This window comes from Engraulis encrasicolus, chromosome 24 (genome assembly GCF_034702125.1).
Source record: "Engraulis encrasicolus isolate BLACKSEA-1 chromosome 24, IST_EnEncr_1.0, whole genome shotgun sequence".
Taxonomy (NCBI): Eukaryota; Metazoa; Chordata; class Actinopteri; order Clupeiformes; family Engraulidae; genus Engraulis; species Engraulis encrasicolus.
In genome coordinates, this window is record NC_085880.1 from 6,445,873 (window position 1) to 6,458,866 (window position 12,994).

Consider the following 12,994-nt stretch of genomic DNA (forward strand, 5'->3'; position numbering starts at 1 on the left):
CACACACACACACACACACACACACACACACACACACACACACACACACACACACACACACACACACACACACACACACACACACACACAGGGCTGGGCGGCTTACTTAGTTGGGAAATTGGACGTCAACTGGTATTAAGAAACACCACAATCTCCATACCAGGAAGACCACCAGACAGACGATTGTGTACCTCAATATGGAAAGCCTCCACTTCCTCTTCCTCTCCTTCTTCGTTTCCTCTTCGTCCTCATTCTTCCTGTGCACCTCTTCTTCCTCATCCGTCTCCTTTCGGGAGCAGTGAGGCAGAGCAGTGAACGGTCCACCACGGCCTCTCCAAATTCCTGCTCAGCCCCACCCTCTCTCTTTGCTGTGCACCGCCATACCCCATCATCCATCCCCACCTACCTCTCTCTTTGCCCTGGCCCACCATGCCCCATCTCCTTCCCCCGTTGTACTGCACCCCTCTCCCCATCTCCCAACTCAGCCTTATTCACAAATTCTTGCATCCCCATGCACCTTCCCCACCCAGCCCCGTCTCCCACCTCAGCCTTCCCCCAGCATGGCCTGCAGCCAGTGGGGGACCCTGAACAAGGCCACGGGCCTCATAAATATGGTGATGAGGTGGAGGTGCTCGCAGGAGAGCGCCGCAGATACAGGTCCAATCATTTAACCTCTCCTTAACACACACACACACACACACACACACACACACACACACACACACACACACACACACACACACACACACACACACACACACACACACACACACACACACACACACACACACACACACATCCATGCACACACACACACTGCCATGCGTGTGCTGCCATGCACACATATACCCACACATGTATACAGTATGTGTGCACTGCACGCACGCACGCACACACACACACACACACACACACACACACACACACATACACACACACATGCACGACACAGACACAAACACACACACACATACACATATCCACACAATGCATTATACTCCCTCTCTCACACAAACACGCACACACACACACCATGCTCTATTTTTGCCCCCCCCGACTTGATTTCACAGTGTATAAACATCACCAGCAGTAGCAAGTTCACGAGCCCTAGTGTCTGCACAGGTAGGCAGACATATCCACAGGCTAGCTGCTTGCTAATGTGAGGGGGCTCTTTTGCTTGGCCTACCTTCTCTCACATGCCACACCAGTCAAACACATTTCCATTTCCCCTTCACTTCACATTGCTGAGGAGGTTTCAGAGGTAGGAGGACATGTCAGATGACAAGACACTGGAGGGTGTTTTTTATTCTGAGTACATATACGGATGTGATGTACTGTACAATGTGTAGGCAACAGTTAATGAGCAAGAACCCTCAGAGCTTAATGAAGCTACTGTTAACATGTACTATTTTGGGTAGGTTGTAGTGCATGTGTATGTGTGTTTGTTAATGCTATTATTAGTATGCTTTATATTATATTCGCCTATATTATTATATATTTTTTTCTTTTACTGACTTCTTGCTGCAGACGGGGTGGCGACTACCTATTGAGGTTGGGTGAAGGGGCTTTATAGGGAAGTCACTCTGCTATAGGGAAGTCACTCTAACTAAGTTAGCAACTTACTTGGTTGCAATGCAATTTCCCATTGGTAACCTACAAAGTTGCTGACTGTTTTAGCAACGATGCTTTTGAGAAACGGGGTCCTGTTAAGCTACATGGTGGTGATCTACCAGCACTAACACCAAAACGCTTCTCTGCCCTCCTCCAAGATACTACTGCAAAGCCCGCCCCTAGGTCTTGCTCGGCTATTGGGCTCTTACATCTTTTGCGCTGTGGTCAGAATGCAATACAAATTTGCAGAAACACATAAACTTGAAGATTTCCAAACTTTTGGCCACGTCACGGTCAATGTCACCTCAGGGCTGATCGTGCAGCATTGCTATCCACAACACTTTGCAGGAACAAAATTGCTTCTCATTGAAAATACATAAGGCAGAGCAAGGTGAAGTTTGTATCTCGTGCAGGTAGATCATCAGTGTCAGAGGGCGCTGAGACAGCATCGCGATGGCTAGGATTCGGATGTTCAAAGACTCGAATCCCCCCTTGACCCCAGGTACCCTCACTGATAATGAGTCCAAGGTTTAGCTAATAACAGTGTAAACTATGTTCTACATAAGTGGTGAATTTGAGCCAACAGTCTTTATATGTTGGTGAAAAGAAAGAAGTATCAGCATCTCTGAACTATATAATTCAAACAACAAATGACACATTATCTATAGTTATATTTATTAACAGACTATTAACGTATTAACTATCATACTGCCAATTTGTTATGTATTGCCATTTTTATAATATTCATGGGACTAAAGGGACTAGTTCTATGTATGGACATGGGATAATGTGTTTTTTTCTCAGAACGTAGGTAATTGAAATGGGTGATTCAGACTTAAAATATCTCAGCAAACAAACACACAAAAAGTGGGAGGGGTAAATCTTCATGCGCCGTTGTGACAGTCTTGTCGTCTCGTGCTTGAAATCTTCACAATACTTTAATAATGATTTTTGAGCATATTGTTACAAATCCATGGAGGCATTTGGTCCCGTTGATCCATTTTAATAATTACCTGCTGGTTTACTAACCCATCAGAATCCGTACTAATGTGTATAAATGTCTGTCGTTGCATCCGAAGAGTGCGTTTGACTGGAACAGCTCCCTAAAAATCAAACTGTATGCTTACTTTAAGATTGTAATGTTTGCAAGCCCAGACAGAGTCTATATAATAATGTGTGTTTCATGCACTTAACCAGACATCATACACTGGGTCACATTCGCATGGGATTAGTATTAACTAGGGTCATTTATCCAGACCGTTTCACATGTGGTGAAACTGTTGGTGAAGTTCACCAACATACTGCGCGATCTTTACTGACATGGCACGTTCGGACAGGACTAAATTTCCCAGTCATTATTACTTTACCCCATGTCCCCCTATTAAACTAGTCCCATCCAATTTTGGCTAAATACTAGCTGCTACTTCATTAGCAAAAGGCACATGGTTTATGAATAAGAGGAAACACATGTGTTAGTTACAGCCATTGTGAAACAAAAACAGAACAAAAACCAGGACAACAAAAGTCAATGGAGAACTTTCATGTTTTATTATATTTCACCAATGATAGGCTACAGTAGTCATTGTATTTCACAAATGTAATACATGGCCTTTCTACACACATTATCATTCCAGCTTTTTAGTGGTAGGCCTAAAGTGCGCCAGCTATTTATCACCTCTACACAGTCTTCGGCACCATGGACGTCATTTGGTTCATCCTGCATCCAAAATCTGAAATTAGACAGCATAAACAAATAAAAATGGCTTGTCTTGCTTTTAAAAAGTTACTCAAATTTGTATGTATAATATACCAAGGGAACTGCAAAAAACGCCTGCTGAATGTCAAAACCCTTTTTGGGAAAAGGTGCCCTCACCCAATAAAAACAAATATCTCAGCCTCCGAAGCACATAAACACATGAAATGAGTTGCATTTAAAAGCTAGGATTTTTGCATTAGAATATGTTCATTGAGCTCTAACATTCTGACATTTTTAATAAAAAAAAACACCCCCTCAAATATCAAGAGCCTAAATGCAGCGTCCATGCTACTCAAGGTGCAAGGGTTTATAATTTCCATCTGGTGTGCCTATTTTGGACACCAGATGGAAATTAGCCCTTGGGCTACAATCTGGCATATTTACATATATGTACATGTATGTATATGTTCATTAATGTGCAATGTCCTGAAGAAATAAAGTAAAGTAAAGTAAAGTAAAGTAAAGGTTAATGCTGCATACACTCAGCATCAGGCTTAAATGGGTTGATTTACTATTTATTTTACACGTATACTTTAATATCTTATACTTTAAATGGGTGATTTCAAATTATTTTACCCAGGTGTATCCAGGACTTTGCCATCTACCCATTTCCAGGTACCCTCAGTCTCCAAATCACTAAGACCAATCCAGGCTCTTTTGTCATAGATATAGGGTTGGTTTATTAGTGCATGGATAAACTCTTGTTCTTCCTCACTGTCGATGATGACCAAATGAGCCCCTAGATCCATGCATTGTTGTTTGCTTTCATTCCAGCTTCTCATATCTCTGGAAATGTAGTATTGACTGGAACCAAAACACTTCCATGGGGGTATCTCTTCTCTGCAACTGGTCCATCTTCTGGACCAAGATGGTGTTTCTTTCCTGCAACTGGCCTTTCTCTTCGGTCAGGATGGTGATATTTTCCTGTAACTGCTCTTTATCCTGGTTCAGGATGGTGTTCATTGTCTGCAGCTGGTCTTTTTCTTCAGTCAGGATAGTGTTCATTTTCTGCAATTGGTCTTTTTCTTGGGACAGGATGGTGTTTCTTTCCTGCAACTGTTCTTTCTCTTGGGTCAGGATGGTGTTCATCGTCAGCAACTGTATTTTTTCTTGGGACAGGATGGTGTTTCTTTCCTGCAACTGTTCTTTCTCTTGGGTCAAGATGGTGATATTGTCCTGTAACTGTTCATTGTCCAGGTTCAAAGTGGTGTTCATTGTCTGCAGCTGATCCTTTTCTTGGGACAGGATAGTGTTTTTTTCCTGCAATTGGCCTTTCTCTTGGGTCAGGATGGCGTTTCTTTCGTGCAACTGGTCTTTTTCTTCTGTCAAGATGGTGACGTTTTCCTGTAACTGCTCTTTATCCTGGTTCAGGATGGTGTTCATTGTCTGCAGCTGGTCTTTTTCTTCAGTCAGGATAGTGTTTCTTTCCTGCAATTGATCTTTCTCTTGGGTGAGGATGGCATTTTTTTCCTGTAACTGGCCTTTCTCTTGGGTCAGGATGGTGTTCATCGTCAGCAACTGTATTTTTTCATGGGTCAGGATGGTGTTTCTTTCCTGCAATTGGCCTTTCTCTTGGGTCAAGATGGTGATATTGTCCTGTAACTGTTCATTGTCCAGGTTCAAAGTGGTGTTCATTGTCTGCAGCTGATCCTTTTCTTGGGACAGGATAGTGTTTTTTTCCTGCAATTGGCCTTTCTCTTGGGTCAGGATGGCGTTTCTTTCGTGCAGCTGGTCTTTTTCTTCGGTCAAGATGGTGATATTTTCCTGTAACTGGTCTTTGTTCTGGTTCAATATGGTGTTCATTTTCTGCAACAAGTTTTTATCTTCGGTCAGGATGGTGGTCTTGGCCTGAAGTTCGTCTCGTTCCTTGGTGAGGTTGATGTGAATGAGTTGCTGTTGCTGGTTTCTCTCTGCAATTCCTTTAATGGCCGCTGGTAGAGTGATGGAGAGCAGAAGTACACACAACAGCCCCAGACTCACTACTGCCATTCTGAAGTATTTGACCTCTCTGGTATCACCTCCTGCACAGATGAGAACAACAATATGCCACATAATCAGTTCTGAATACCATTATACAGACATAACCCTTTTTTCATTAGGTGACCAGGGCTGTTTATTGACAGTGTCAATAGGTGTTAGTAGGTTGCCGATAGGAAATTGCATACCAACCAGCTAAGTTGCTAACTTTATTAGCAATGGCATTGTCGAGAAACGCACCACAATCACTAATACACACAGCCACACACACACACTCATTCACATGGGACTTAAATTATCACAGGACGTCTGTATTTCACAGAAACACAGTAAGTAATTTGTGCCAGACTTATTATTTCACCGATTACGGACATGGCACATTTGCAAGGGACTAAGAACTCAGACATTCTCCGCAATTTTAATGAGTTACCAGTGGTCCATAGGTAATAGAAAATTCCAAGGAACAGAAGTGTAACTCACAGTACTCTCATAGTGCATTTCTGTTGTACGAACAAGGCCGTTTGGTTGCAGTTCCACTCTTTTTCCATGTGGGGCACTCAGATTTTTGAGTCCTATGGAGCTATAGCCCTCAAAGTGCCCTTATCTTGGGATATTTTTTTGTTTCTAGTAATTTGAATGTTGTTTTCGAAAGAAAGGCCACCTTGGAAATTACAATTCTCATTGTCATTGTGACAGCACATAAGTGCGCGCTGCACATAACGAAAGAGCATTTATGACTCACCCGTGCAAGGGGGCAGCCCCCAATGGCTCAGGGTTAGGGTTAGGTTTAGGGTTAGTTGCGCATCAAAATCCTACCGCTCCAGACACTCCACAAAGGCCAGACTAGTGGAGCCAATCCTTTGGCGGAAGTACGTAGGATGGCTTGCGAGGCTAGTGCATTACTACTACTAAGTAAGCAACTTACTTGAGTGCAATTCAATTTCCTGTAGGAAACCTAGTAGGTTGCTAACTGGTTAGCAACAATAGAACAAGAGCAACACTTAAATATGCCTGGACAGTTAGGATAGTTTTGCTTATTATTTCAAAAAAATATATGAGGATGATTATAAGGATGATACTGTGAAATTGAATGTAGAGTAAACTGGTCCACTTCGGAAAGACTAGGCCAGGGATGACTGGAGCACTCAGATACTTTTTAGTATTTTATTGTGGTGCAAACATAATTATGTTTGCACCACAATAAAATAGTAAAAAGTATCTGAGTGCTCCAGTCATCCCTGGCCTAGTCTTTCCGAAGTGGACCAGTTTTCTCTACATTGTATACCGTCCTGGACTGGACGCACCAAGAAGGTTAGAGCGCAAGTGACTTCCCTTTTACTGTGAAATTGAAGTTTGGACAATTTTGGACTTTGCGATTATTCCAGATATGCATTTTTTTACTTAAAAAGTTGGTGAAGTTGTAAAGTAGACAATGTAGTTTGACTTAAACAAAAATGTAATCCTACGAAACAAAATGGTACTTAATTTGATCCGGACCAAAAAAAAGTATGTCTCGTCTTTGACCCTCAAGTTCACGTAAACAAAAGTGATATTAAACAAGGTTTGTACACACTTACACAACCTCAGGAACATTTAAGCTATGAAATGAACTTACATGCTTCCAATTACCAGCCAGCCATATACACTCAGAGCCACTTTATTAAGTCCACCTTAGCCTACTAGTACTCTATCGGGCTGGACCCCCTTTTTCCTTCAGAACTGCCTTAACTGTCTGCAACAATACTCAGGCTGTGGTCATTAGGTCAATTGATACCAAGGGGCCCAAAGTGTGCCAATAAAATATCTCCCACACCATTACACCAACAGGTTGAACCATTGAGCCAGGATGGATGGATCCATGTTTTCATGTTGATGGCGCCAAACATTTTTTTTCTAATCCTTTATTGTCGAATTTTGGTTAGTAAGAATATTTGGTTGGTATGGATATTTTCAAGAATATTTCGTATCATTTTAAATAAGGTTAAGTTAAAGGAGAGAGCAATCACTTACCAGTTAACGTTTCACCTTCATTTTTCTGTTCTTCGCATGTTTCAGTTTTAATTATTCCCTGATTAACATAGACATTTTCTTCATCCAAATTAAAATGTATAGTTTGATCAGTGTCTTCGTAAATATGCTCAGCCATCTCTGCCATAATGCACGTTTGGTAGCTCAGCTTCTCTCTACTGAACTTCAGAAATGCCTCTCAAATGAAGTTACCACAGTTCTGCTTTTAAATAATTTTTAACTCCTCCTGAAGGAAAGTTGATATCACTTCCTCTTTAGACAGATCGTGAAACTGGGCACTATACAAAATAATTTACTTAAAGCCGTGACTGCTGGGGATTTTATGGAAATTTTGTCAGGTTAGTGGTTTTAGATTAACCATCTGACTCAGTGTTGCGTTCAGTCTTTGGCTTCTACTTCTGTTAATTCAGTTAAGTCAGCAGTTTAACATTAACTATCAGCATCAGCACTGCAGTCTTCTGTCTGTGGCCTCTTCAGTGTCCTGTTTTTTGGGGTAATAAAGAGGCCATTACATTAATACACCCTACTGGTGTAAACATGAATCAGTTTTTCTAGATATCCAGGTGACATGAAGTACTTAAATCTAGCGATATCTTTGAGATGCATATTTTTGTTATAGATTTTATGACTGTTATAACCTGTTTTGGCATGGGGCCCCATTTTGTCATCCCAAATTTCTGGGGACCCCATACACACCTTTTCACAACAAAAATTAAAACATGACTGGGCTACATAAGTTGTAGGCTATTAAACCTATAGATACAGTATTTATGATAGTCTAAGATTGTAAATGGTGTTTCAAAAAGAATTTTGAATAGTTATGCTATATTAATAGTTAGTATTATTTATCAGTATTCATTTTTCACACACTTTAAGACACGTCAGGCGACCCCATTTGAATTCCAGGCGACCCCAAATGGGGTCCCGAGCCCAGTGTTGAAAAACCCTAGCCAAGGTGGAATGAGCCGCGTGCTGTGCTGTCCACACCACTTCTTAAGTGTGAAACACTGTCAAACATAGAAACTACAGTGTAAACCACCATTCTCACCCTGTGTGTGTGTCTCTCACTCTGTATTTCCATAATTAGTCCCTCTCTCCACAGAGCTGAGCTACACTACACCGTGCCAGGTCGTGCCTCGAGCTGTAATGTCACGATAAGGCTGTGATTAGATGAAGAGCGTGACATTTTGGTTGAGGGGCTGACAAAACATCCTCAAATAGCTCTTTGATGCTTCAACCCTTCTCCAGTACCAGAGACTTCTCTTCAAAATAAGCGGCCCTATAGTGGGATAAATGTGTGGGATTACAGGTTTAAATGGCACAGTTGTCGATGATGACTAAACTCATTGTGACAGTCGCCTTTCAAATGATTTGTCTCTCTTTATTTCCTGTCATTCCTTTCATCCCTCTTTCTCTGCCTCTCTTTTTCACATTGTAAGGGCTCCCTCTCTTTCCTATTTTCTCTCTGTCACATCCACTCATAGAATCTTTCTTTCTCTCTCTTTCACTATCAAACTTCTACTAGCTCTAGGTAATTGACCCCACCCCCCAACACCTGGACAAGATTGCAGACAATTAGACAGAGAGGCTTTGTGGAAAGGCATTTTGGATTCATACTCTAAATTCAGTGGAGCCTAAGGGCATAAATGAGGAACACAATATGTCTTGCTCTCTGTAACAAATTGTTCCAGCATCGCAGCTGTGGTCTTCTAATAATTGTAGCTGTGGTTTTATTGACAATGTTCTTTGTGTATTGTTTTTTTCACTTTTTTATTTTGTTTTGGGAAGTTGGCAAGCTGTCTGATTGTCTACAATCTTGTCCTGGTGTTGGGGGGTGGGGTCAATTACCTGCAATGAGATCAGACCAATTTAGCCAAACCAAGTAGGATCACCTGTGAATGTCAAGTCTTGAAATGTGTGTCTCTCTCTTGCTATCATTTGACTCTGAAGAAGGTGTAGCAACACAGAAACGTTGGTCGCGTGTGTGCACAAAATAAAGTCTTGAAAACTAAGCTGCAGTGTGCTCCAGCTTCTCCTTTCCAGTGATGTCTGTCCCACTGTGATGCACCTGCAAGCAGGGTTGCCAGATGAGGCTGATGATTTCCAGCCCAAAAAATGCTCAAAACCAGCCTAGAAGCTCAAAATCCCGCCAAATTCCATTGATTTCTATGGCTAAAATTGGGCGGGTTTTTCTCCTAAATGCCATTTTTACCCGCACACGACCATCCTAAGCAGCCCAATTGGGCGGGAAACAGCCCAATCTGGCAACACTGCCTGCAAGCTGAGGGAGGGATGATGCAGAGTCCAAAATAACTGGGTGTGGCCTGTGGAACTTGAGCATTGCAGTGCATTATGGGGATTGTTGTCACAAATCCACAAGCACTAAAAAGTCATTTTCTGCCTTTTCTTGGCCAAGAAGGCACCAAATTAGAAATGTATGTTACTATTCTACTATACATATGACCCACTTTCAGTCAGTGTTGCCAATTTAGCGACTTTGTCGCTAGATTTAGCGACTTTTGGCCACCTCTGGCGACAAAAAAAATCATCTAGCGACTTAGCGACTTTTCAGGCTCAATCTGGCCGAATCTAGCGACTATTTCGCTTGTCTTGTGAGAGGCAAATCAGTGTCCATCCCCACGACACCACACAATGCATTTCCAGTGGCGGGTAGAGACAGACGTGACACATGATGCACCAGTGTGGCAGATTTTGTGATACGCACAGGAATTCTCATGCACGTACATCTGCTTGTATGAGACTACGGCAAGCGATATGGGACAAAGATATGGCAGGAACCGAATGTCAACATAAACCGAGATTACACAATCTTCGATATGGTCACCAAATGTTTTGGGACTGTCATTTATGTTATGTTAATGCCTACACTTTGGAATTAGATCAGAGTCTTGTTGTTACACAGGTATATTTGATTTACCTAAACTGTACCCTGTACTTAACTTTACTCGGGTCTACCCTACAAGCATATGACAAATTTAAATGAGCACTAGCAGGCTGGTCGCACTGACCGCAGTGAATCTCGGGCACATGGCGACAAAAAACTAATCTAACGCCTTTAGCGACTTTTTGGTGCATCTAGCGACTTTTTAAAACATGCTTTTCAGTGACAAATGAATCGTTTTTCCACATAATTCGGACTCTGCGCCGCCGTCAGAAGCGTTTCCCACGGTTAAGCGGGGCTGCAGATAAGCTCTGATCTCCAAAAAGTAGCTAGCACCGCCCATTTGTACTGTGGTCGAGGGCATGTGGGCACGTTTTCTGTAGATCAGCGCGCCGTGCGTGAAATTGTGACGTCATACGTAACGTCATGACGTCATCTAGCGACTTCTAGCGACTTTTCAGCAAGCCCATAGCGACTTTGGCTGATTTTCTTTTGGCAACACTGCTTTCAGTAACATATTCATGTCTCCACGGGTGGAATGCCCCTTTAATGGCTGCTGCAGCCACCAAAATGTTCATGGCTGTAAATGGCTCATGGTCTGCATTCTAGGCTACTGATTAATTAATAAGGTTCCCGCATGCAGTGTAGGCCTACTGGTTAGGCCTACACACTAGATTTACACAACACAGGTGGTTATTTAGAAAGAAGAAGAAATGGATTGTAGCCTGAAACAAATAACCTAGTTGGCTATTTATTTCAGCATATCACTGCTTGCTTCAGAATGTTTCACAGTCATACAAAAACTTTTTTAATCCAGTCACTGTCATTGTCACTGACAGAAAAAGATGTCGACTTTATTTTGTGCAGTGTAATCCGGTGAAAAATGTCGCCATGCTGCGTATAGATGACACACAGAGGTTTGGTTTAGGGATGGTTTAGGTTTGGGCACAATTTAGCTGTTCTTGGCAAAAGTAAAGCAGCAGAAAGATTGCTTTACTGACAGGTTAGGTTTAGAGATGGTTTTGGTTAGGACACAGCAAAGCATAGGCCTATTTGCGTTTAGCAACAGATAGGCCCTATGCGCTGTTGCAAAAGAAAATCGCCGACACGGCGCGAAACCTGAGCAAACCTCGTCACTTGTCAAAATTGCATGAAAGCGCTTTACCGTTACGTCTGAGGAGCACACGGTAACTAACTTCCAAAGGCGTCGCACCAACACGCAGAATGCATCAGCGTGCGATACATATACACGATGACACGATTCTTTATGGCTGGTTTGGCGGCTCGTGGCGGCGGCTTCGGGGTCTGCGTGCGCGCCGCCTCCGCGTCCGCCGCCGCGTAAGGTCTTTCGTGTTAACGCGATAACTTTTGAACGGATGTTTGGATTTGTCCCAGATTTTCTGGGTGAATGCTCTAGGGCAGGTTCATGAACTGATTCGAGTTTGGAGGTCAACACTTTCAAGATGGCTGAATTCAAGATGGGCGAATTTTTGTTTGGCCCATAACTTCTGACTGGGTGGATGGATTTCTCCCAGATTTGGTGTGTTAATGCTCTAGGGTAGGTTCATGAACTTATTCGAGTTTGGAGTCCAACACTTTCAAGATGGCTGAATTCAAGATGACTGAATTTTGGTTTGGCCCATAACCTCTGACCAGTTGGATGGATTTGTCCCAGATTTGGTGTTTCAATGTTCTAGGGTAGATTCATGAACTGATTAGAGTTTGGAGGCCAATAATTTCAAAATGGCGGAATTTTCATTTGGCACATAACTTCTGACTGGGTGGATTGATTTGCCCTGTAACACTTTATTTTAAAGGTTCACCCTTTCAGTGGATCTACCACATTAGGTACAGTGTAATAACCAGTGTAATGTATTTAACACCATGTGATAACAGTGTAATGCCAGTGTAACAATATGCAATACCTGTAATACCACTTATCATATACGTTTATGAAAAGGTGGACGGGAGTGGTAGGAATGATGGGGGACTGGAAGCCTCGTGTTTCGGGGATATACCTTAAGCAGTCGAAGGCGACTGCACAGGCAGTCTAGTTTTTAATTTCATGTGATTTATCTGTTTTTTGTTTTCTTTCTTTCTTTCTTTCATGCAGTACCTTCCATCCTTTCCCCTGTGCGTCTCTGTGCTCCGATGTGGAAATCGTGTTTTGAGGGATGTGGCCGTGTGTGTCTGGCCGTGGCGTATAAACACCAGACGCAGCAACAGGGAAACAAGTGTAACACACACCATCTGGCCCTCCGGCTGCGTCTGCAACACACAGGAGATACGGAGGAAACAGGAGAGAGGGGCCAGAGGAGCAGGAGGAGGTGTGTGTGTGCGTGCATGTGCAGAAGGGGGGGGGGGTTAAGATGGAGGGGATAAGTAATGGCTCATTGGTTTCTCTCTGTGCTGTATCTTTATTATCTCTGTCTCTGTTCCTTTTTATCTATTACCGATACCCCCCCCCCCCACCCCCACGGACAAGCCAGGGAGATCAGGCAAACAGAAAGGCACTGCTGTATATTTTAAACCCCCTCCCAAATTCATACACTTGTGGCCTTCAGGGGGTAGAACTGTAATGAAATACTGAGTCCACATCATTCTTCCATTATTCTGCTTTTAATTCACTTTTAGATTTCACCAAAAGGCAGGAGACATGGACTGGACATTTACGTATGTAGTCTGTCATCACCTCATATGTTTTAGACTATCTACGTTAA

At 42.7% G+C, this 12,994-nt stretch overlaps 1 protein-coding gene across 1 annotated transcript; it reads right to left on the bottom strand.

Moving 5' to 3' along the window:
- Nucleotides 1–3,160: 3,160 nt before the first annotated feature.
- On the bottom strand, nt 3,161–12,574 carry LOC134441652 (C-type lectin domain family 4 member M-like). The gene is made up of 4 exons (XM_063192041.1): nt 12,391–12,574; nt 4,299–5,388; nt 3,944–4,264; nt 3,161–3,341 (listed from the first exon to the last, which is right to left on the bottom strand). The coding sequence occupies exons 1-4, from the start codon at nt 12,395–12,397 to the stop codon at nt 3,191–3,193; spliced, it is 1,569 nt and encodes a 522-aa protein (XP_063048111.1). The 5' UTR covers nt 12,398–12,574; the 3' UTR covers nt 3,161–3,190.
- Nucleotides 12,575–12,994: the final 420 nt, after the last annotated feature.

What these genes read in the sequence shown, in the direction of transcription:
- LOC134441652 (XM_063192041.1), bottom strand. An exon ending in CTGAACCAGGATAAAGAGCA is followed by an intron (nt 4,265 to 4,298) that starts GTTACAGGAAAA and finishes CTGACCGAAGAG; the next exon opens with AAAGGCCAGTTGCAGGAAAG. An exon ending in AAAGTCCTGGATACACCTGG is followed by an intron (nt 3,342 to 3,943) that starts GTAAAATAATTT and finishes GTCTAATTTCAG; the next exon opens with ATTTTGGATGCAGGATGAAC.